Source organism: Hippoglossus hippoglossus, chromosome 17, assembly GCF_009819705.1.
Source record: "Hippoglossus hippoglossus isolate fHipHip1 chromosome 17, fHipHip1.pri, whole genome shotgun sequence".
In the NCBI taxonomy this organism is placed as follows: Eukaryota; Metazoa; Chordata; class Actinopteri; order Pleuronectiformes; family Pleuronectidae; genus Hippoglossus; species Hippoglossus hippoglossus.
In genome coordinates this window covers 20216554-20242384 of record NC_047167.1, presented here as the reverse complement: position 1 = coordinate 20242384, position 25831 = coordinate 20216554, and the positions used below count along the sequence as shown (strand labels likewise).

The window sequence follows — 25831 nt, the reverse complement described above, 5'->3', positions numbered from 1 at the left end:
AGCTGTTTATCTTTCCTGTTTTCATAAACTGGATCCATCTCGGTGATGAGGCCAAGCGGTGATTCATCACATCCCAAGCAGGACCTCTGCTGCCTTAAGTGCCCTGTGCTTTCCCACGTGGTCCGACTGACGCCTCCCACCAGGCCCCTCTTTCCTCCTGCCTAATGCACCGAGGAGGAAATAACAACATGGATCATTTCCTTGTCAATAGAGTCGTTAAACGTATCAAAGCTTGTGTGATTGATTGGTTTTAATCATATGTTAATGCTTCAGTAAAAAACTTGGCCTCTCCTCCTCATCCATACACAACAAGTAAACATGAGGTCAGCGCTCCTCGGCTTGTCCTTAAACGCAGCTTCTTTTTATGGTGGTAAATAAATAACCCTGAGTGGAGTTTTAAGTGTTTTTAACTGGGATAAAAGGAGGAAACCAGTAACAGTAATTTCCACACTTATATATTTCCAGGGAAATGTGTTTACTGCCACTTTGAGGCGCTTCCCAGCAATCAGGACTATCGAAAACATACATCTGACCACGAATCAGATAATTTTGTAAAATGAGAGGATTAATTCATGTCCCAATCGAGAAATTAGCATCAACGCTCTCCATTATCTTTACTGAAAATGGACGTGAGATAAGGAAAATAATATATTCTGACTCTCTGAGAGATTTAGAGCATAAAACATTCATTGTTATTTAAATACCTCAAGTTTCAGTGACTCATTAACGGCTCCGACCCGAAGAAACGAGTGGAGCAACATGATGGATTCTGTCTGTGTCATTAAACACTGAGCGGACTCAGTTCACTTCGATATGAGAGAAAGAGGAAAAGATATAAATCACTTTATTTCTCCCGGCGTGACGATGACCCCAAACACAAATATATAAGAAACTCAACACATACTTATACTTGTATGTTTGAGTATTTACAGTTTATGATAATTCATAGTCCTTTATGTTTTTAAGAAGAAATATTCAACTTTTTACTGACAGCTTTAGTCACTAGTTACTTTGAATATTAAGATTTTTATACAATATAGAAATAAGATGCTGTGGTATAAATTACCCAACAGTAGATGCAACAACAGGTGAAATGATTAATACAAATAAATCATTGTAATGTGCTAAGAAAAATTAAGAATAGAAAATAAAATAAATAGAAAAATCCCTTATCTTAATAATTAATCCCACAAAAGGAAAAAATGAATAAATAAACAAACGTGCAATTTTAACATAAGGAAAAATAAACATTTATCATATATAAAATGTGTGTAATTGCATAGATAAATAACTATTAAAGTCATTTTACATGTAAAAATATTAAACAGTTAATGGCTCCAGCTTTTTTCTTTTTATTCAACTTAGAGATTTGGACTGTTTAGTTTTTACAAACCAAACAATCAATCAATGAATCCAGTAATTAGTCAGCTAATGAATCCATAATGATAATAATCATTATTAGCAGCCAGGCCCAGCGCTGGTGTCACAGTGGAGTTAATCACCAATAAGTCGTCTGTGTACAACATGTCAATCATTAAATTTAATTCACTCTTTAAATCTCTAAAATCTTTTGGAAGACAGATGTTAATCCTTCCGGTAGAAATTCTCATAAAGGATTTATGAGGATCACTGAGGAACATGAGAGTGTTGACGTTCTCATTTTGACGAGGGAAAGAAAAGAAGGGATAGAAACAGTATTGTCCAAAAGTTTTAGATTTAAAGTTATAGTTGTTTCTTGTTGACCTCAGCAGTCAGGTCATCTTCTTAAGGACGCTGCAGGAGCAGTAACAAGGATTTAACCTCTGGACGACACAACATTCAACTACACACAACTTTCACCACAATGATGCAAACCTGCCTCACATGTCCCCAACTCTATAAACATCTCGGAGCCCTTTGAGTCATGATACTCGTCTTGTTTACTCAGCGGACAATTGGATTACGTGCACACGCAGAAGATTCCTGTCGTGCAGGGTCGTTATTATTTCAGGGACTGAAAACATTCTGGTCGAAAGGATTTTTCCTGCCTCAGAGGAGAAATGTGTCAGGCCTGTTTGTTTGTGATCCGAGTGGAGGAAAGTGTGCTGCCTCGTGCAGACTGGTCTCCAACCAGTGGGGGTCCCTGTTCCTCTGTAACAGCACAACTGGACCGGACCTGCAGGGATGTGATGCTGAGTGGAATCCTTCAGCTGGTCCTCCTTCTTATCTGATCTCTATAAATATGTAGATTAAATACTGAGCTGTGAAATCACATTTCAGGGGAATAAAACTAACGTGGTGCGTTTTCTTTCAATACTGGTATTTGCATCCAACCTCCTCTTGCTTCCAATTATCCCAGAGGGCTGGGCCGGTTACCAGAGGAGGACTTGTGATTGGCTGAGCCCGTGGTCAGTCACACCCTCATCCTGTAGCCGCCTGTTGGAGAGCACTCTCCACACCAGAAGTCAGAAAGTCAAATTTCAGCAGAGGGACTAAAGGAGAGGTGGTGGTTCATTTATCCGCTTTATCTCATCGCTCCCATCAGGTTTTATAATAAAAAGTCGAGTCTTTTAACTTACAAGTGTTTGGGACTTTTCTCCTTGATGTGGTTTAGTTGTTAAAAACAGGGTTAATTGGGTTTTAGGACTTTTTGGCTCCTTTATCCGGCATTTTTACGCGCCGTGCCAGCCCCTGCGTTGCGCGCACCTGAGTCCGGCTGCCTCTCCAACATGACTTCAACGCTCCAGGGCAACTAACCCACGATGGTGGCCTCCACCCCCCGGTGACATGCTTGCTGCAGGGAACCTCGGTAACCGTGGAATAACCACCGGGGTCCAGGTGTCATGACGGAGAGCCGATGTGGCCGTTTGGAGGAGCGCACCAGTTTGACGCCAGCTGGGATTTGACTTTGACAGAGCGGCAGTTTGAGTTTGGGATGCGAGAGAAATCTTAGAGAGACAATCCCCCCTGCGACTTTCACCTGGTTTAACGCGGGCTGCCCGGAGCCATGGCCTCTGAGGTGGTGTGCGGGCTGATCTTCAGGTTGCTGCTGCCTGTGTGTCTCGCAGCCGGTGAGTTTTTAATCTCTGATCCAGGTTTTTACGCGTCTGTATTGGTCTGTTCTGCTGCTTGTGGTCGAGGTGTGGTTGAATGATTGATCAATTAACAGTGATGGAGTTAATCCACCATCCCCATATTTCTGTTTATACTGAAATCCAGCTAAATGAAGACTGTGGTTTTAACATTTGAGTTTTTATCTTCAAAAATATCCCTTTTCCACCTTTGTGCACTGATAATCTGACCCGAATTAAAACTCTCATGGCACAAACTTGAAGTATTTGTGTGCAGGATGTCAAGAGCAGCAGATTTATGCCTGTGTGAGCATATATTTCGATTTTATGAGGTTTGACCCCCATGATGCCGGAGGTCACAGTTCATCCCTCCTCACCTCTGAGATCTGAGCTTCTAAACTGAACCCAAACAAGAGTCCCACTCCAGCTGTTATATAAATTACAAACAACATCATGTGCTGGTGTGTGAGCTCCGTTCCCTCGCCTGTCACATTCGTACTGGAAGCAGTAGAAAGGGAAACAGCCGACAGCAGAGCATCCTGTCACTGCACAGTGTTTACGTGACAGTGAGGAAGTCTACGAATGTTTGGTAACCAAAAAGGAGGCACTCAAATCCCCACATCACAAACTTTTCTACTCTTCAGTTTCATTTTAATCAGTTTTATTTCAATTTGCACGAGAGAAATACATAAATTTCAGTGTCAAAAGGTTTTAAAAATACCCAGATACACTCGACTGTGGTCACATTAAAATACACATGCGCTTATATAGCTCTGGTGATTTAGTTTCCGTTGTGGTTTCGGAGTTTTGCCCAGTGTCTATTAATGAGTCATCATTGAATCATTTGTGTTGTTATTGATTGTTTAGCTGCTGACTGGACGCGGAGCGGTGTTAATATTATTGATTAACATTTACACAGCCTTGACAGTGTTACAGCTACATGTCGTGTGTTGTTTCTCATTCCCTCCGCGCTTCAGTGGCTTTGTTTACTGCACTTTCTAACTTTGTTAAGAAAAAGTTCAGCTCGCGGCGAGATGCTGCGGTTGCTGTGTTGTTGGATGTTTTGCTTGATTCATTCTTTTGCTATGCAGATTTGGGTGATTCATACTCAAACCTGGCGGCTTATTTGGACCCAACAGGGACTGTCAGCGGCTCGGAGCCGGGTGACGGAGAGGTCACGCTCTTAGATGCAGGTTAGCGGAGCGATGGAGCTGGAGGTTTGACGACGCCTTGGACGCAGACTCTATTAAATGCAGTTTACTTTGGGTTTCGAAGCAGCGATTCTGTGGTAGGCCACAAGTGAAGGAAGATTAGCGTCTAACTGCCACTGAGGTTCCACTCTGGTGTCTGCGTGAGACTTATTATGCTGACGTGAAAGCTAACAGCATGCTTTCTATAGATAAGACCCACTCAGTACCACCATAATGCATCACTTGACAGCCCGACGCCCCCCTTTATTTCCAAAAGCAATTGTGAGGCCATGCATTGTCTCCATTAATTCGTGGAAAGTCGTTTTAACAGTATGAATTAATAATGCGGTTGTGAGGGAGAGAAGAATTGCCTTCCCCTTTTATCGTAAACATACCTTTAATATTTGATGTTTTTTCAAAGTGCAAATGAGCACAGCTACTCTGCAGCCGCGCAGCCGACAGGATGGAGGAAATGTAAAGTGGACGGAGGGGAACGTATGCGAGTGCAGACGGCGTCAGGGAGGAGAGGGGGGGTCATCGGCATCACCTGATTCACAACCTGCGTTTTCTATCGTCTCCGTTTCTGTCAGCCGGAGGATCTCGTCTTTATTAAAACCAGTGGGTAGCTCCACCAGTGGGTAGCTCCACCAGTGGGTAGCTCCACCAGTGGGTAGCTCCACCAAGGCCCAAGTTCAACCAAGCTGCACCAAATCAAACACACAGTTCCCTTCTTCATCAAGATCCATGAATGATTCCCTGGGAAATGTGTGAAAATGATCCACACCAAAATTGAATGGGATCTTTTCTGACTCATGTCACATCCTTCCAGCAAGTTTAGTGGAAATCCGTTCAGATGCTTTGGTCTAATCCTGCTAACAGGATTTCTGATAACCATCAGCAAACAGTCTAAAGCTGCTAATTGTTTTGTCTTGATTATTTGTCATAGGAAGGATTTTAGGTTTTATTTCTTCTCTGTCTCTCGTTTCCGTCCCAGTTCTTATAGTTTTTGGTTTCGATGTCATGTGATTGACGGTAAACCCGTGTTTGTGTCCTCGTGGTGCTGAACAAACAGCAGAGCAGCTGTTCTCCGACTCCGAACGTCTCCGTCCCACTTGCTTCATATGTTCAGCAGAGTAATATACGTTGCAGATCCCTGTTCTCGTGTCCCAGTGAAAGACTCGTCTGCTGAAGTCTGTGTTTTCTGTTGGCCATCTGACAGCACCTCTATTGAAAAGTGCAGAACTGCTGGGCCCGTGTGTACACAGTCCCTCCACCACACACACTCACACACACATTTGCACACAGTTACAGTTTGGCTGATCAAACAGGCTCCTGTTTATGTGTTTACTGGCCGAGTTTGGAGTGTGAACATGATTATGAGCGTGTAGTTTCCCAGATGTCCGACCCGACATGGAACAGGCGTGGATCTACAGACCGAGCAGCGGGTCAGTTGTGCTGCGTCGGCCCGGCTGCAGCAGAGTAAAGCACAAATAAAGACGGACAGAAGTGGACGTGCATCACTGGAAACATGATGTTTCTGTTTTTGAGTTTTAATTCCAGGCAATTTAAGACAAAATCAATTTCTGCTTACAAATCGCTCCACACATGCTGAGCTGGTGCATCACGGAGATACAAGCAGCCACAGTCCAGCACCAGAGGAGAAGTGGATGTAGAAATAACGCTATTTACAAATATCTTTAAATTAAAACCACACGAAAACTCAAATTTAAAAATACAAACCAGACATTAAACATAATCTAAGTTGAAGAGATCACAGATTAAAACATGTTTCTCCCTCAAGAAAAATACAAATTATAGTTTATTCCCCCATTTTAACATTGTATAAGAGGAAAGACCAACGACTATATAAAGATGGACGACATGACGGCTCCTTTAAAGTGAAGCCAAATCATTATAATCGCCCCCTGGTGGCTGGCTGCAGTAAAGCTCCTCCATGTTAGCAGATGGGACATGAACCAAAGTACACGTCAAGGCAGAGCTGTACAAAAAAAAACTACAAAAAAGAGTTTTGAGTTTAAATATATAATCTGAAACAATTCTTCATAAGAACTATGTCCTGTTTGTATTAATTAATTAACAATTAATTGAGAGACTGATTATGAGATTAATTGCGACGGAGCTCGTAAACGTTCTACTTCCACAGTGAACTGTTTTAGTTTGTTGAAAAATCACGACGATGCATAAAAACCTTTTGTAACCACAATTCCAAAAAGCAGTGACTTTATGTGGTCTGCTCTTTTTTCCCTCAGAGGGATTTAGATTCCTCTGTTATCTCCCCCGTGCTCGGCCTGGCCAGGCACCGCACCTTATCTTCCATCACCACATCTATGTGTTTTGGGCTCAAAACCCTGAAGTCAGTTGGCTCTGGTTTCCCTTTGCTCTGTAGTGTTGAGGCTTTGCATGTGTCTGAAATAATAGATGTAACTGGGAAAGACAAAAGCCTGATTCACCCGTAGATGGGAATTTTTTTATTTTTTGTTCTCAGTAATCTGATGTCTGAAAACAAAGGCAGTTTATTTTCATTCCCTGTGTCGAAATCCTCAGTTGGTGAGTCACTCAGGCAAATGGTCAGGAAGACTGCGGTCAAGTGTCTGCAGGCAGGCAGCTGGAGCGGAGCCACGCACACACAGACTGATTATCTCCTCACAGCGCAGATACAAAATGACTGCAATAGATTTGTATTTGAGCAGATGAATAACGAGGGGGGGGTGCAGATGTCCGCCTGCCAACTTGGGCAAAGTGGGCATTTTTGGAGCTTATTTAATGCCACATTTAACCGAGATAAAATGAAGTGCGCGGGGATGGAAATGGTGCAGAGACCGAAAGTTAATTCACCCAAGAGGCTCGAGTAAAAAATACAAAAAAAAGGTCTCTCACCTACTTGTTTAATACAAAATGAACAATAATTCTAAAGAGCTTTTTTTGTGCTATTATATTAGTGATTTGTCAGAATTCACACACAAACTCGACACTCCATCACAAATCCACAGATGTTTGAGCTTCGCCCCCGAAGACGACAGCACCGGCGACCTTTATTCACCTTTGATAGTTTTCATTGGTCTCGATCTGAGCCCAGAGAAAACGAGGAGGTTCACTCCGGCACGGGACAAGTCACCGCCGGTGTCGATGAATAGGTCCATTGAGGTTGCGAAGATAAATAAAAGCACAATTTCTTAGCAGTTAAATGTAATTTCTCAGTAGTTGTCGAACCTGTAGCTGCCTCGACGGGACGATCTCTGCGACTTACGGTAACTCACGAGGTCGTAAACTTTCTGCTTGTTGATATAAGTGCTATTAGAAATTTGTGAGGTCAGACTGTGGGTCCACATTTTATACAGCATCACTGTTCACTTCCTTCCTTTGCCGTGCTACCTACAGCTCCAAGATATACAGCTTATCACACATGGTGCATACTTCAGGAAAACTGGGAGTTGTAAATGTTGCATGACTAGAAAAACCATCATTAGAGTGCAAACCCTCCGCCAAGGCCCAACAGTCCGCTTTTAAAACCACATTAAATTCACTAGATCCGTGTTTTTGTTGGGATTCTGCACCAAATTGGACACGCTCATAAATATCAGTCCCTTAAACATGAATTCTTCCCTGAGAAATCAACAGAAATATTGAAAAACGTTCTATCTTGCAATGTCAAAGAAAGTAAAAAACATCCTGCATCCGGATCCGCACCAATATTTCCTTCATGCTCCACCTCTCCACAAAATGTCCTGTAAATCGGTTTAGTCGTTTTTTCACAATCCTGCTAGCTAACGTATCTGAGTTTATTTCACGGACGTACTCGCCACTCATTGTGCTTCACGTACGAGCTCCAGCGTTGAAGTGGTTTTCTCTAGTGGTTCACTCTGGCTTCTCAGGTGACGTGAGCTGTTTAACTGGTAAAAGCCTCGGTGCAGATGGTCAGTGCGACGACTCGGGGAAATGAGGTGTGCTGCGGATCAATACATCAATTAATGGATTTTTTGGAAGTCGTGTTTGCACTTAAGTGCTTTAACTTTCATCATGAGCTCAAACGACTTCCCTCGTGTGCTTGGACAGTTGGTGTTAGTGTGTGTGTGTGTGTGTGTGTGTGTGTGTGTGTGTGTGTGTGTAGGGGAAGTGTGTGTGTGTGTGTGTGTGTGTGTGGAGTTACATAATCCAGTGTGTAGCAACAAATAGTGACACGGTTCATTAAATTCAAAGTATACGGCTGCAACTAATGATCATTTTCATCCTCAGTTAATCAGCTAATTTTTTATTGGTTATTCTACGAATCATTAAGTCTTTGAAATGTCAGGAAACTGTGAAAAATGTCCATCACATCACAAAGTGTAAAACCCAAAGTGGGAAAGTTTACAATGAAAGCAATTCCTTAATTATCCAAACAGCTGCCGAATGAATTCACTGAAATTTAACAAAAATAAAATGCAGATATAACATTAGTAAATTACAAAGATGCAGAATTGATAAATGGTTTTATCAGCTCTCAGTTTCTCTCTTGATCAAAGGGACTCAAACCCGACCCTCTGACATTTCGCTCCCTTCTTGCTCCATGTGTCATCTACAGTTTTGGCTTCCAAACTTTTATTTTCCTGTTTTCAACCCTGCATCGTACAGTTTGGGGACATCTGCTGCGTGACAGCGCTTTGTCTCCGATGTGCTCGTTTCCAGATTTCTCTCATAAAAGAAGGATCCAGTTTCAATTATTCTCACAATCCATGAATTTTCTGAGGGCTTCTGACAAAATGAAATCATCACAGACGATACAAAGCTGCCCTGTGTGAAGCATCGCACTTCACAGAGCGGCAGATCTGACCTCTGGCAGAACAGTCGGTTAAATGTCGGCTGGTTGTTGTAGTGGATGTCGATTCCCTGAATGACTGAGTGAAGCTCAGGCTCTTTGTGCAGCGGATCCCAGACGAGCTCATCACGAGGCTTGTGAGGGTAAAAGTCTGAAGAATGTTTTTATTGGTATGAGCAGCTTTTCTATACCAGAAGCATTTTATTGACCTTCGCCATATGTTCCTCTCAGATTCGTGATGACTCATGACCAAGCAGCTTGTCGCCGCTGCCAACTTCTGCATTTCATTGTACTTTTAAAACGTTATGTAATGCAGTATTGCTCTAAAAGCTCTAAATACCCTTTTTACAGTACTGGTATTTAAACTTTAAAACGTTTCTGTTGTTTATTGTGATTTAAACGTGATTTGTTTTTCTGTCTGTCTCCGCAGCTTGCCTGTTCAGGTACAATGCCCTGTCCTTCGTCTACCTCATCTACCTCCTGCTCCTCCCGCTCTTTGCAGAGCCTTCAATCACGTCCATGCAGGGTGAGTTCTCTCTCTGCAGCTTCGCACGTTTCGCCGGCTTCGTGTTGTCCCTTCGCACGACTGTTTCCACACAAAGTGTCCAGTTTGAATTGTTGTTCTCTGTAACACAAGCCTCCTCCGGGGGACTTGAATTTCTTTGAGATGAGGATGGATTTGGCACCTGCGTAAGTCCATGAAAGGTAATATGGCTCCGTGCGGGCACCAGTCCATCTGTAATAATAAGAATGATGCACAGAGCCAGATCTGAGATAGGCAGCTACAGTCCGTCTGGGCCAGGCCTCATATCCACTTGATGAATATGATTGTTTATGCTTTTTGTGCACAGATAAATGTAAAAATGAGCTTGGAAACACAAGCTGAGAAGAAAAAAAGGAAATTGGTTCGAAGTGTTATGAGTTAATTCAGCTGATTTGAAGGTTCAGTTGCGGTTTGGTTTTTAAGCTCTCTGATATTTTGAGAGTTCAAGAAACGAAAGCCGCACTCGACACATTGTGCAGCGATCGCTCGTCCTCTCAAGAGACGTCCATCACTCTGGACGTCCGAGGTTTTACGAGAAGCGACAGAGGTGACTCGTCTCCTCACAGGTGGTAAAATGTGGGATTGTGGTCGTGGAGTTCCGCCACGCCTTCATGCACCGCCCTCACCGCAAAACATTTAACAGCACACCCCCTCAGACCGCTCATAATATGAGTTTCTGCCGGAGACCACATGCCGTGTTTAATAATACATAAACCCATATTGGCGGCAGGAACAACATCCAGTGCGAGAGGCGTCTCCGCTCATCTCCAGCTGCAATAACAGTCAGGAAGTAAAGGAGGAAGAGAGGCAGAGCAGAGGAGAGAGGACGGAGAGTGGACCACTTACACTCTCATCAATACTTAACGAGAGAAGTCTTCTAGTGAAGCTGCATGTTGACTTCAACAGATGTGTCCAGATTGATCTATGTTTGATGAAAACCCCCCCGAGTGGACGTGAAGCCATAATATCATGTCCCCCACTGAGATGATCTAGTTTTATCTGAAATTACAGTAGATGATTTACACAACTATATGTTTTTTAAAATTACAAGACAGCCACCAGCTCCTTCTTCCATTTTAATAGTAGATTCATCTGCTGATTGTTTTCAATACGTTTATTATTAGTTTAGTGTTGAGCAACAGTGAAACACCCAAACATGTTCAGTTTCATTTTAGGTTTGATTAGAAAATACTTGAGCTTTAAATTAAACATCAAAATCGACAGTTTGTCAGTTTTCTGTTGAATTGTCGTGTTAATTTAGTAATTTTTGCTCCAGTTTTTATTCCCTATTCATTGTAATGCTAACAAGATATACAGTATGTCAACCCACATATACAGTAGAGTAAAAAAACAGTGGAATAAAATGAATAAAAAAAAGGCATTATTGCATTAAATGTAAAACCATCACGTAAAATAGCAAAGATACCAGAGAAGTGAAGTAAATCGCCTGAGGTGTCAGACAGTATGAGATATTCTTTAAGTGTAAAAGCTGCCGGGACATGATCCTCATCTGTTCTCCTCACATGTCTGTCCTCAGAGAGCAGGACGGCAGGAGACAGCATGAGGACGTAACAGTGAACACGTCCCAGCAGCAGGATTATTTTTAATGAGTGGAAAGTAGAACTAGTGCAGGACTAACAGGGTTTTGTTGAGATGAAAAACTGTTTGATCTCCATGTGATTTTGTAAAATTGTAAATTACAGCTGATCATATTTGGGGATGATTGTGATTAATTTCCTGCGTCAATTGTCCAAATATGTATTAAAGGTGGTTTAGAGTTTATCACTGATTGAAATATTAAGGATATAATCTGTGGAGTTGATATTTATCTCCTTATGTCTGCAGATCTGCTCAATCAATGCAAACTGTGTAAACATACAGATATACACTGATCAGATGTAACTGTGCAGAAATGAGTCACACTCTACATTTTATTAACTGTTTTACTCAGATAAAGAGATGGAGCTGATGGTCTGTTTGATTCTTGTCTGCTCAGTTTTAAAGGACGTGCAGCAGCTGGATCTGTAAAGTAGATTTAAACCAAATGTTACAGATGAATAATGCATTAGGTATCATTTGAAAAAGCCCGAGGACACGGCCGTGTGCACTTCAACTTATTGTAGTTGTTTGTGATTTACTCTCTAATGTCTTAATTGGCAGTATTTGGCTCCGCTGCCTCTTGAAGGCATTAAATCCTCAGAGCCAGTGAACAGAATCTAAACTGATTCCCGGGTGTGTGTGTGCAGCAGGATTTTTCAGAGCCGTTAGCGTAGGTGCTACCGGCCTCGTTTGATTGACGTGATCATTTCCCTCAGAGACTCTTTTACCACCGTAGCATGAATCTGTATAAATGTCTCTTATGCTTGATTTATCAGGGTTTATGTTTGAGCTTCTAACAGAGGTTGTCTGGTTTTGGACACTTCTCTTCGGTTTATCATCCGTCCCTATTGTTCCTCCTCCAGATCCGAGACATGTTTTTTCTCCTCTGCTCTTAAGTCTGGCTCGGGGCCCCTGTGCACGGGGCCAAATTGCGTCGGTGTTCAAAATGTTTCTCAAACTTTTCCATGTGGCTGAATCAGATCCTAATGTCTCAGAATGGATTCTCTGATTGATTAGAGGAAAAGCAGTAACTTTTAAATCTAAACAATGCCCTCTTTATTAAGAACACTCTCGGGGAGGTATTTTCAGACTGAGTAATGAAGTGACGTGAAAATACTTATTGGAGGAGAGCATCAGGAAACCAAGACAAATGGCCATCAAACAGAAAAACAGTTTCACTGAATAGGAAAATAAGGTCAAAGGAGGCAAAGCTGTGGATTGTCCAGAGCCTTCGGACCAATTTGGCTGCAGAGGCTCGCAAACACTCCTCATATTTACAAGCATTCTTCTCCCTCCCAGGGAATTGCAATGGGAAATTACCACAAATTGTTTTCACTTCAACATTTTAATAAGCTGGTGTGTTTGTTGGTGCACATTTGATAAAGTTCGCCCCTCAGCGGCCCGAGGCTCAGCAGCAGCAGCAGCAGCAGCTCTGCCACGGTATTGTGCCACACTACAGTGCAGCTATTATGTGTTCCCGGCAAGGATGCAGTACATTTAATAAGAACCAGTGGAATAAATTGTGCAGATATGTAATCTGTGTCTCTCAGGGGCAGCAAGAAATATTGTAATGACGTCAACAAACACTCGTCCTTCCCGTAGGATCAACATTTTTATTTATTCTTGCCAGAATTATCACCATAACAACTCCTGAAATGATCCCAAATACCTGTAGGGGCACTATAAAATGCCCATGTGTTGAACAGCTGCTGCAGCTCCTCCGACTCCGCTCATCCATCCCTCCTCGGATCACTACCGTCCACTAACTGTGTTCTTAACTAATTGTGCGTAAAATAAAGACACTGGGTCCATCAACGCCGATATGTTGCCATTATATAGTTTTGGAAAAGCCAGATATTCATCTTTGAACTTTTAAAAGCTTCTCAAACAGAAAACCAAAGAGTGAGATCAGATACGAAGTCTGGTTCTACTCCTCTGCCGATCAGCTGGGGGCTCGGAGAGAATCCGAGGTCTCGTGGGCCACAGGAATGTTTATTTGACTTTTCAACCAAAATAAGCTTTGCTCAGTAGCAGCGTTGCCATTTCATTGACAGGATACGTGTCGTGATCCACCGAAAAATCCCCCTTGGGTGCTCTCCCAGTCACCTCCACCGTCCTAACCAGTTCATACGAAACAGCACCACAGCTGATCGCATGAATATGAATCATTGTTCTCTGAGTTCTCGCTATAGGAAACAGCTGTCCATGTTCAAATACAGTCCTGCCCTGAGATTACTTTGAGAATTCAGAAATACGAGACACTTCTGAATGTTGCACAACTCAGAAACGTCTCAGTGGCTGAACGGATGAAAGAGAGATACTCTTTGTGTGTTTTGAGTTTAGAAATAACATGTGGAAATCCTTAAAAGTGAGAGTTTGTGGTAGTGGTGGATTAACTTCAGGCCTTTTCTCCTCCCACAGGCCACACAGGGCGTCTGCTGCAGTCCCTGTGCTTCACCAGTATGTCCTTCCTGCTGATGCACATCATCTATCAGATTACCATCAACAGCCTCCTGGCCGGGAAGTCCATCAACTCCGACTTCAACTGTGAGTACACACTGCAGCCTCTATAGTCCCAGCTCCACACCTTGTGAGGTTTGTTGGGTGTGGGTGTAGAAATCAAAGGTGACCAAAGCCACAATCCAACCTTTTTTTCTAATGAGGTGGTGCCAGTAGAATTATCACCATGACGGCTCTTACAATATCTATACGTGGATAATAAAATAAAATGCCAAATATTCTCACTCTTCATAGTGAGAGTTGTTGCTGATTCATCTAGATATTTAGCCTGTTGAAAATCTCGCCAGATTCTGTGACTTGTCGGAGAGTTCTCTCGAATTCCACGTTTTTGGTGACTGATTCCTTAAAGGCTCAGTGTGTAGAATTTAGTGACATCTAGTGGTGAAGTTGCACGTTGCAGCTGAACACCCGTCACCTCACCCTCCCCTTCAAAACATGAAAGATAACCTTCAGTTGTCATAGAAACTCAAAAGGTTTAGTTTGTCCAGTTTGAACTATTGTAACAAAACATGCCGGCCCCCTCCATCGGCAAAGTGGTGAGTAGATAATGAGTGAATTTTCATTTTTGGGTGAACTGTCCCTTTTAAGGTTCCAGCACTCAGTCTTTTTTGTCCAGAACAATTCCGTTTCTCTGACCTGTCATTTAAGACCAAAATGGAGGAATCTCTGCTTACTTGGCCACATGTTCACGACAGTGTGTGTGCACACGTGTGACCCGTCCATCACACAGTCCGTCCCTGTGCTCACACCCTGACCCGAGCCATTGGTGCAGTGTCACGGGGTCGTATATCTCCAGAAAGGGTGAAGCTCTTACACCACCGAGGGAAAGTTTCCACCTAAAAAAACTAAGTGAAGACACGTTCCATCGGCAGAAGGAGGTAAAAATACGCTCTGTGATGATAATTCACAATCTCTGTGCACATCCCTGCTCTTATTGCATTTAGCCACATTGTGAAGATTTATGAATCTCACACATTCCTCACTGTGATTAGCTTCCTTGAGCCGTACAGGCCCAGATTCTCGCTGCCAGTAAAGCAAACAGTGTAAGAGACCGAGCCGGTGTTGGGAAGGTGTTAACGGCTGGCGTTCGACTTCTCATGAAACCGTATCAAACTGTGAAATTGGTGTCCGGACGGGACAGACCCTGACCTTGTGTTCTAATGACTTGTTCTCTCTAATGGAGGCGACTCACTTTCCAGCGTCCGGGCGCAGCACAGCTTTGCTCGGGAGGCAGAAGGAACCTTATCGTCTGAGGCAGAAACACACAGACCCACTGAGAGAGCGTAGACTAAATATTCACTCAAGGAAATCTTTATTACGTGCGGCCTCAAGAGCCGCACGTTCCTCACAGATAAATCCCTGATGGCACGAAACCATAAATTCTATGTATAACTGCAGATCTAAACTGTGTTTATCCACCTCTCTCTTTTACATACGTCTCCTTACGTAATAGTTTCTTGCATTACAAGGAAATTTAAGATATTTTGCGTCATTATTTGTGCTTTGAAAAGCATTTCAATGCCAAATAACCAACCTAATTTTCATGTGTACCTCAGAAAATACAGGATCCAATGGAGGAGAGAGGTTGATATGTTAAACTCAGCATCACTTGATAGAAAAACGGTTCAAAGGTTAAAAACCAAGACATATGAATCATGAATGAGACAAAAACTGTGAAAATGAAAATACACCCTCGCAAAATACAGTTTCAGTAAATTATAAAGCTATTTCAGAAACATGAAGTTATTGTGTATATTTGTGAGGAACCTTTAACCACATCTGCTGCACGGCTCCACATCTACACTGTTTATAAAGAGCTCTACAGATGCTATTGTCAGTCAGCTCACCTCTGAGGTTCTGACTGAAAAATGCCACTGGATGAATTGCCATGAAATTGGCTGCAGACACATTCATGGTTCTCAGAGGTTACGTCCCCCCGGATGTTTCCTGCCTGTTTGCTCATGTTAGCATTTAGAGCTGAGCTGAAAAAAGCAGAACATTTAGAAGGTTCCGTGCACACATGCCACGGACATGACTTTTTTTTCCATTGTGGAATATTTGAGGGTAGTTTGACTCACTCTGACTTCAGACACTTAAACAAAGTGGCGGAAGGTAACCGTTGTGCACTGCGCAGTAAAAAGGGAGTGATTTCAGACTCTGTTTTGGTCTTGTTAAGTTTTTACATCTTCAGAAAATAGCCGCGGGACTGAGAGCACCAGACAGAGCAGGGAAGTGGTAAAGTGTTTACAGACTAACTCACATTGTTGGTTTGGGGTATTTTCAAGGGATTTGTTCTACCACAACAAAATGTGAAACACCACCAGTGGCATCAAACGACTGGAGACACCTCGAGCCGAGAGGTTAGAGTCAAACGCTGCAATGGTTCCTGGACTCGCTGTGTGATATGCTCCTGCGCTCTGCCACCTCATTTCCTGTCGGTCTTAAATGTCCCTCTGCAATAAGTGCAAAATCCCCCCCCCCCCTCATAAATATCAGGCCCCTTATAACAGTAAAGAAAGTGTGAAAGCAGTTCCTGGATCTGTCCCCTGACCCACACTGCATCCTTCCATCATGTTAACAAACAAACCAATAAAAACATCCTTGACAGGTGATCATCTTTCTGGGTTTGGTCATATTGTGACCAGGAGTATTTAAGTACGAGGCCCATGAATGCAGCCTCGTCCTGGTATTATAAACAAGCTGAGTAACTGTAGCCTATATGTCAGCATTTATGTTTCAGACTTTACACAGTAAAAGCTCCCTCGTCACTTCGGTGAATAACACATCGAGTCATTATCAGCGTCATTTAGCAGCAGAGTCGCTGTTCACTGCTCAGAATTGCCTCACAGTGAACAGCTGGTGGATCCTGGCTGTCATCGGACAATTAATGAGGCAGCGGGGGGGGGGGGGGGGGGGTTGAGGAGGAAATCTAACATCACACACACACACACACACACACACACACACACACACACACACGATGATGAACTAATCTGAGGCTGAGGAGACGCCGAAGAAGCTGTTCATCTAAATATCTGTGTGTGGAAAGTAAACACGATATTTTTCATTCATATACATTTGGGACGTTTGCTCCATTGTGATGATTTATATACATATTGTTGGGATTTGCTCTTCCTGACGTTAATGTAATCCTAACCTTACTTTTTTTAAAACATTTTTTTATTGCATATGCAACAGGAAGCCGGACATTAGTCTTCGTCCACTTGAATCCACCTCCTACATTCTGAGAAAATGCCTTATCTCAGATTTCTATATCTGGTGTTTAGCCCCGTGACACCCTTTTCCTTTTGGCAGCCGAGTGTAAACAAGGAGTCCTCTTCCTCCACGGTGAGGCTGCCACCCCCCACCCCCCCCCCCCCCCCACCCCCCCCCCACCCCCCCCCACCCCCCCCCCCCCATCAGATGACTTCATATAATTTCCTCTATCCGCTGTGGCCAAATACACCATTAGAGACGTAAACCGAGTTGTGTATGAATGAGAAAAGCTTTCCAGCACAAAGTGAACACCTCCAGCTGTTGGAGCAGGTCAGCGACTGGTCACCAGAGGAGGTGGAGTCGTCTTCCTCTGGAGTCGAGGGTCATTCCGCTGTGCTGACTCAGCACGGTGGGAGCCGTGCGTTTGGATTAACCGTTTAACCAGATGGGTGGAGCTCGCTACACTTCAGATAATGTCAACTAAATTGCCAGGGAGTGACCGACAACAATATAAACCACAGTCACGTTAAGATGTTTTCCTGTGATATCTTAAAACTCTCTGGGCCGTCATTGTCCTTTTGTGGCAGCACCCGCGTCCGTCTGGCCTCTGAGAAAGTTAAAACAAACCATAAGTAACAGAAAGTTTGATTTGCCCCCTGATATCTGATGGCAGTTGATATTTCCCCGGCTCATAAAGGTTAAACAGCCTGTTGAACGGCTGTTTGGAGACAATCTCCTCAGGGATGGACCTTCATTAACACCCCTGATCTCTGTGGTCGACCTTTACCGCCTCCTCCGCATCCACACACATCCTGTTCCCCAAATATGAGTCATTCACTGACTTCTCTGTGATGATAGTTACGAGGGGCTGAAAAGTTGACGCTGCACATCGCCGGCCTCTGTTGGAAAAGGGCAAACGTGAATTAGGCCCCGGAGATAGAGGAGAGGGTGCAGAGCTGTGCTGAGAGGTTAACGGACCAGTAAGAACAAAGGGTGTTTTATGATCTTCACATTAAGTCTAAAGGAAGGACAGGTATTTTTGGGCGCTCGGCTTCGGGAGGAAAGTGGAGTCGCCTCGACGGGGAAGAAAGTCTCACAAGCTGTGTTACACAATCTTTGTCTCTTCCTCCCGTGGATAAGACTACGGCCCTGACTTGGCGTTCGCTCGTGTGTGATTTTCCCTCTTGACACCTGCAGGCTCAGTTTGGGCTGGAGGAAGTCGGGTGTTGCAGATGTTTAACCGACTGTTTTTCCTGTTGTATTTTAGGCCCTAAGCTTCTATTTTGAGAACCAAACGGGGCATTAAGCGATCAATGAACTTTATCAACCTCTGTGGCACATTATTAGGTTTTTTTACAAAAAACACCAGTGGACCTTATTTCCTCTTGTGCAGGTCTCTGGCACTGCTCCTCATCAAGTCCACTTAACCCACTTTGGCTCGTAAGTCGTGGATCACTAATTAGGCTGTAGACCCAAAAACTAAGAGGTTATATTAGGCTGCTCGGTATTATTATTATCATACAGTTGATCTGTCATATCTTAATTCTCCTCACTGTGCACAACAACGGTTCGGCGCCTAATTAATCACCCAATACACAAAGAGTAAAACCGGATATATTGAGTCGAGATGCTCAAGTCAGAGTTTTTCTTTGGCAGCAGAACAAAAGCACAGCTGAATACCTGGAAATGTCTCCCCGGGCGCCGGAGAGACGCTCAGGAACACTTCACCCCGAACGAGCTGTGGAAACAAAGCTCACATGAAACCTTTTTTGTTTTCTTGTTAACTTGACATGTCGGTTCTTTTTCTCAACAGGGATTACGTTTTCCTCACCTGGAGATTAAATGTGATAAAGGAAACAGGATATATTATTGGCTTTAACGAAGCAGGAGGGCGGTGCATATTATTGTAAATTTTGAATAATAATAATTAGCTGTTTATACACTTATCTGTGTGTTCAGGTTCCACGTGGGAGAAATCCATCCGCCAAATCGGCTTTGAGAGGTAAGAGTGTAATGAATCCAACATTGAAGTCATTTGTTTAACTAATAATGTGTCTTCATGTATTTATTTTATTTTATCACTGTTTCTGAAAATCTTCGTGACATCCTTAATATTCTCCTGATGTTAACGCAGCATGAAATATGCAGGTGGGTTTGGTTTTAATGGAGCCATCCATCTCACCGGTGGGCTTCTTCACGAGGTGATCGGACTCAGCTCAGTGACTGGTGCCTGATGAAAGGAAGGGTCAGCTTTATTATAACTGATCCAATAAAACATAATGATACCTTTTAATGGTCCTTTTTAAAGTAGGTGTATTTATCATTTAAAGTCCGCACAGGAAAGTCTTAATACCAAATATGAAGACATGTAGTTCTTCTAATTCTTTTACAGGTAGGTGGATGCAGAGTTTCCTAAATATATCAACCTCACAATAACAGTAAACTTTCCTTTTTGCTGACAGGATTTATAAATCTGTCCTCGTGTGGATTCTTGATGAACACTCCCAGTTGACAGGCGTGTTCTCCAAAGCTCTTGCCGTCAGTCTCCTCCTCACACCCCCGTGATCGTATTAGAGGCGGTTTCCTGAGTACGGGAATGTCCGAACTCAGCCTCGTTCTTTTTTTTTTTTCCAGTACTCAACGGCCCCTCAGTGGAGGCCGGTTTACTGTAAGTGGCGGAAGTTGAGCTGTAAACATTTCATCCTTGCAGCATTTACCTGTTTGTGTTGAAGAGTATATACAATATTTACAGCTGGAGTTGCTGCATAAGCGGACGCTCTTCTCCCTTTTACTGCCTGTGTGGAGGAAAATGCAGAACTCGAGGTCGATCTTTTCAAATCCTTTATAAATACCTGATATTTAAATGACCGATGTGAGCGTGCAGTGTTATTGTAATTCTCTCACATGCTAAGCAGGGGAAAGTAGGAGTCACCTAAGCAGCTGTGGCTCAACCTTGCCTGGCTCTGAACGGTTTCCATCTCTTTCATCCATGTGAGGATGCACAACAATAAGGCTCATGGAAACAGGCGTCCTTGATTAGATTAAACTACAGCAGCGGCACGAGGTCCAACTATTTATCTGACTGTGCGATGGGTTCTGTTTAAACTGACCAGTTGTTGTGTAAATCTTCCCACAAACATTCACTCAGCTTTTTTTCTCTCCACAGCCCGAAACCGCGGAATCATCGGTACATTTCATTTATCGTAACCAGATTAATTACACTTTGAGCTCAGCGTGAAACGTAAAGAAAACACTTTAGCGGCCGAGCACAGGATGCACCGTGAGAGTTTTAGAGGTTTTGAAACCTGTTTGCTATTCTAGGGACAATTTTTATTCGCTTTTACTGTACGTGCAATCATGACACCTCGTGAAAACACGTCCTCAGGCAGCACACATGCATCACACTGGGTCACTGGAAGCCTGATGTTACCGCAGCTCTCAAGGAAACAGTCGGCCGCCACTGTTTTACTTCCTGTTTAAACAAAAACCTTGTGGTATTTAGTCAGAGGTGAGCAGACAATAACATAAGAAATGTTACAAAAGCTTTGTTTTCCCACAGAGAAAAGACTTCGTACGACTTCATATTTCAGCAGATAAATAAAGTGCTCGCAATGTTTTCAGCAAACTGGGATGAATATTAACTCATTTTACATTTTTACATGCTGACTTTTTTTATCCTTATCCCACAATAATCTGCTGTCAATAGGATTATTATAAATTGGTTAAAATCTGAAATCTAAAATAGTTTAAATCCTTTTTTAACAGGGCTGATTGTTTACGCTGCTTTATTCAGATTTTCAAAGCACTAAACATGTTTTTCTCTCATGACCTTTTTGTCTGAATGGAATTTTTCTCACTTGTTAATAGCGATACATTGAAAATCTGCAAGCCCTCCATTAAAGTGGGTGGTGTTCCACATAAAAAGCTGCAGCATTCAACACGAAAAACATATTAAAAAACAGCTGAGTAACAGAAAAGATTCCGATTCCCATGCGTTCATGTGAAGACGTAGTGTTTTCTGAGGGATGTAATTGCTGCAGTAATATCTGCTCTCGTGTTGTTTGAGTGCAGCTGCAGTCTTCGTGCTTCAGGGGGCGGAGAAGTGACAATTTCTGTTTTGAGATTGAATTAAGATTGAGACGAGCAGAGGGAGGTGACATGTGACAAATAGCCCAAACCAGATTCAACTGCAGGGCCGTGTCCAAGTGAACTAACCCAACAACCACAAATCCATGAGTTTCCCCGAAAGACTGTTTCACGTTAGCAGAGATCGTCCGTGACTGGATCAGTTTATTGTCCTCTCTCCCATTTTCCGTCATTTGGTCCGTGATCCCGGCCTGTGACATTCCTCCAAATCAGTTTTTTTGGGGGGGGAGATACTAGGAATCAGCTCTCTGTTTGTCCCCCCAGCGTGATTGGTGCAGATGCGGGGAACGGCATCCGAGTGTTCATCCCTGACATCGGCATGTTCGTGGCGGGCTTGGCCATCTGGCTGCTGTGCCGCAGTCTGGTCCAGAAGAGGCCGCCTGAGGACATGGCTCAGTACAACGCTGACTTCGAAGCAGAGGAACAAGTGGGTTTCATTTATAAATGACATCGTCTCTGACTTCTGAATTGAATCTGTCTATCTACGTGTCTGTCTGACTTTTTTTTATTTTACAATCCAAAGCCCAAACGTAATAGTTTTACAAAGACGAAACAGAGGAAGAAGTAAATTATCATTTAATTAATTGTGTGGTTCTCAAAGTGGTTGCAATAGTTCTAGTACCTCAGGTACCAGAGGTATCCTTGAAATAGATCATAACTGAAAACATTTTAAACAAAGAGAGAGCTGGTTTGGCTCAGTCCATTAAAATACTATAATGAAAGAGTGCCATGGTTTCATAAAGTTTGGAAACTGCTGGATTAATTGATTAATCAGCTAATTGATCCAGGACTTAATTTGAAGACATGAGTGATGAATTATGGGGGATTTAAGATGTCTTTTGTCTCTATATTCCCTTTGTCACTGTCTCTCTCACACTGACTTTCAGAATAAGGGCTTAATCGTGAAAGAAATAACCTTAACCCATTGAGGGAACTGTGTCCATTAATATTCTAATAAAAATGAAGTTGGTCTAAAACACCCACATCAACATCTTCACACAAACAGATTTTAGATTTCTGGACAATGCAAAGGACTTTTTCTTTGTTCTCAGCAGTAATAGATAACGTTTAATTCTGCCTTCACATTCTATGCAGTCACACAGAAAAGCTCCACATTTGCTGCTCATATTTACTGAAGATCTTTCTGCTTCATGAATATTTTTATTCATGAAGCAGAACGGTCGGCCTCTTGTCCTGCTCAATACGTTTACTGTCCACACTTAATGAGCCCAGAGGAGCAGAGCAGAAGTTTGAATAGCGAGATCCCTGCGGGTGTTGATGACTTGGAATACAGCCTCCATCCCCTTGGCAGGTCTTTGCTTCTCTTTATGACTCGCTGTTAATTAAAGCCACATTCCCTTTCACTTCTACTGTGCTGCTCACGCTGGCACAGATGGCTTTGTTCTGACCTACTGAGAAACAGTAGAAAATTCACGTGGAGACCCTGCGTCGGGCTCAGGCTTTTATTCCCGTCAGTTCGGCTTCTGAGCTGAAACTGATGTCGGATTGGAAACAGGGCTTCTTCCACCTGCTCACTTTGTCTAGTGCCTCATGTGTTATTTATAAATCGTGGTGAACCGGGACACACAACAGCAACCACGGAAGAACGGTCTGAATTGGATATCAACCAGCATGTGAATGGGTGGCTAATGCCTGGAGCCACAGACCACAGACTGTACATGTTTAATTATACTGAAAGCCAGGGCAGCACGGACCCACGGGATGGAAATGTTCTGCTCTAATGATATTAACAGTCTTTATTTATAGAGCAGTTAAATGACAAAAGGTAGAAATTAAAATAAATTAGTCATAAACTCATCAGAATAAAGGGAGAATAGTTACAAAAGTAAAAAAAAATCATATTCACATACTTGGATTGTTACGGTGGTGCTACCTGTCTTCAGCACCATGGAGAGCTCTCACCTTCATTCATCTGTCTGTCACTCACAATCCAAACCCCCCCCCCCCCCCCCCCCCCCAGGAAGAAGAGGAGAAGCTGAGCCTGGACGACAACATCCTGCTCGAGGAGGACTTCGAGGCGGGGTACGAGGCCGAGGAGGACGAGGAGTTTGAGGAGGAGTTTGAGGAGGAGTTTGAGGAGGTGGAGGAGGAACAGAAGGAGAGCACAAAGAGGAAGGTCCTGCGGATAGTCGCGGAGGTTGCGTCCAAAGTGAAGGAGATCATCGGGAACTTGATCACCACCGCGGGGAAGGTGGTGGTCACCATCTTGTTGGGAATGACGGGTGAGACGTTCTGAGTGTGAATCTGAAGTGTCTTCATGTTTTACACTCACTTCTCCTCCATTAGATCATTTATTGGGTTTCCACTGTCTAAGTGGTGATTCTCTGGATTCTAGTTTGAGATAGTTCTGTGTTTTATATTGTTTGAGGGTTTAGGCATTTTCAGTTAAGTTGAATAGTTCAGCACTTTTTCTCTCTGTCTCTCTTGTCTCCTCTGCAGCTTATACTCCATCAATCTCCAGCTCTTCTGTGCTCTCACTCTTAAAATAGGTCTTGGCTTTTATTTAGGGGTCTTGAATCCTCTATAGGTGGTTGAGGCTGTATAATAATGTTAGAATCCACAAGAAAAATGGAGAAATAGTATTTACTTAAAGCACAATTGGTTTTCCTACTCTCTTCTTCTGTTAATCTTTTTTAAAAAGTGGTTGTTGTCAGATAAAGAACAAATCTTGATCAAAAACCTTAAACTTTAAAAACTTTTGCTGATAAATGTACTATATTATAATGAACCCTTACGTAAACCTGTTGTATCCACTCTCTGTGTGTTTGCAGGCATCATGCTGCCGTCCATGACCTCTGCGGTGTACTTCTTCATCTTCCTGTTCCTGTGCACCTGGTGGTCCCTGTGCCGCACCTTCGACACGCTCATCTTCAGCTGCATGTGCGTCCTGATGGCCATCTTCAGCGCCGGACACATCATCGTGCTCTACCTCTACCAGTTCCAGTTCTTCCAGGAGTCCATCCGACCAGACGACGGCTACATCAGGTCAGTCACGTGTGGAGCAGACACAGAATTCAATCATCTGCTTCTATCCTGTTTAAATCAGCTGGTTTGTGCCGTTATTTTCTTTTACATTATTCAGAAATGAAAATGTGAGAGGCTGTAAATTAAACTTTGTTGGCACTGCTCTTCCCAAAGAGATAAATCAACAGCAACAAAATTCAGCCAGTCTCCAAATGACAGTGAGCCAAAGATAAATTTAGTTCGTCTGTCACTCTTGTCACATTAATGGAATTTGCAGAGAGTATTTCTTTTGTTAAACAACACAAGTTTATACTAATGCGTAATAATGTGACAATACATATACGACGTGACAACAGGGCTTGAGCTCCTTTGACTCGGAAATATTTATTGGGCCCAAAGCAAGTTGTTTACACGTTAATAAATATTTACAGTTGTAACAAGCGAGAAGGCAAAAAAGAAAGAGTTGAACCCAGCTGGAGGGGAAATATTTCAAACATCGATATCTGAGGCTGAGCTTTTAGCCTCTTCACTACAACCAGTGTTGTTTCATTATGCATGAGCGAGGAGACAATCAGCTGTCTGTGGCCGCAGCGGTGAAACGCTGTGGTTGGAGAAAAGCCACACGGTTGCACATCTCGCCAACGCTCGTTAGTCGCGCCTGTGATGAATGCAGACTCAGTGGAGGTGAGTGTGCTCGGGTCACTACGCTCAGTGTGTTTGATTGACAGGCTGGAATGCAGAGAATTATGTTTATTTACTAAATACAAACAAATACTAATCAAGGTTTCCTCCGTGTTTGACAAAAAAGCAGTTCTGCTTCAACACATTAACTCATTTACTGAGGTCTAATTAATTAAAATGGTAAATACACAGAAATATACTTACCGTAATTTTACAACTGGAATCCAGGAAAGTGAGTCCACAACTTTTCCAAGGCTTCAAAAGTGTAAATTTTAAAAATAATACCTGGATACATGAAGAGAATATTTATGAGGAAACTGTTTCTTAAAATCTTAAAAACTGAAAATATTCGTATTAATCTATTATTTTCGGATTACTCTTCATCAGTCTGACGCCAATAATAAGGAGTAAATAATTTGTGTTATTAATATATCAGACAAAGAAAGAAATGGAACTGAGGCTTGATATATTATACAGTTTAATCATAAACCTTATTAACGATGACAATAAATAAAAAGAAAACACAAATACAACCAAATATATGGAAGTTTAATAAAGAAAAGGAACATATTATTGAGCCTCCTCCTCTGAGACGTAGACAAAGAGCAGAGAAAACATGTATTCAACTCGAATGCCCTATTAAAGCAGCAGAAAACCCTCTGAATAAGAAATAAAACACAACGCTTCCATTTAACAGTTTGAGTTTTATTACTGTGGCTCTTGTCTCCGTGCCCTTGGTGTTGGAGGCTTTTATTGATCTCGTGGTTTCTCATTTGAAAGCTGTGCCGCCGTGTGTCAGGGCCGAGGCTATTTACAGCTATGTTTAGCCGAAGCTGCCTTGGACAAACCTTGCGCGCTCCCGTTCCTCTCCGGCCTCCGAGGGCAGATAAGGTGTGATTACAGCGCTGCATTGACAGGTTTTCTCCTTTAGAACTCCACCTCATTAGAATGAATGGACTCCTCACACCATCTCACGCTGGCAGTAGTCGTGTGCACACTGGAATGACCACACAGTTACACCAGCGTCTAAATCAGCGTTTCCCTAAGTGAGATCCAAGATAATCCCACAGAAGAGGTTTGTTTT

The 25831-nt window shown here is 42.8% G+C and overlaps 1 protein-coding gene across 1 annotated transcript in view; it reads left to right on the top strand.

The window, feature by feature from the left end:
- The first annotated feature begins 2482 nt into the window (after positions 1–2482).
- The window catches only part of LOC117777646 (piezo-type mechanosensitive ion channel component 2), a 62668-nt gene continuing 39319 nt past the window's right edge, over positions 2483–25831 (top strand). The window contains exons 1-7 of the mRNA XM_034612451.1: positions 2483–3050; positions 9487–9582; positions 13621–13746; positions 18895–18937; positions 21346–21508; positions 23063–23324; positions 23874–24087. Coding sequence (XP_034468342.1) covers positions 2987–3050; positions 9487–9582; positions 13621–13746; positions 18895–18937; positions 21346–21508; positions 23063–23324; positions 23874–24087 — 968 coding nt within the window. The 5' untranslated portion in view covers positions 2483–2986. The remainder of the gene's footprint in view (positions 3051–9486; positions 9583–13620; positions 13747–18894; positions 18938–21345; positions 21509–23062; positions 23325–23873; positions 24088–25831) is intronic.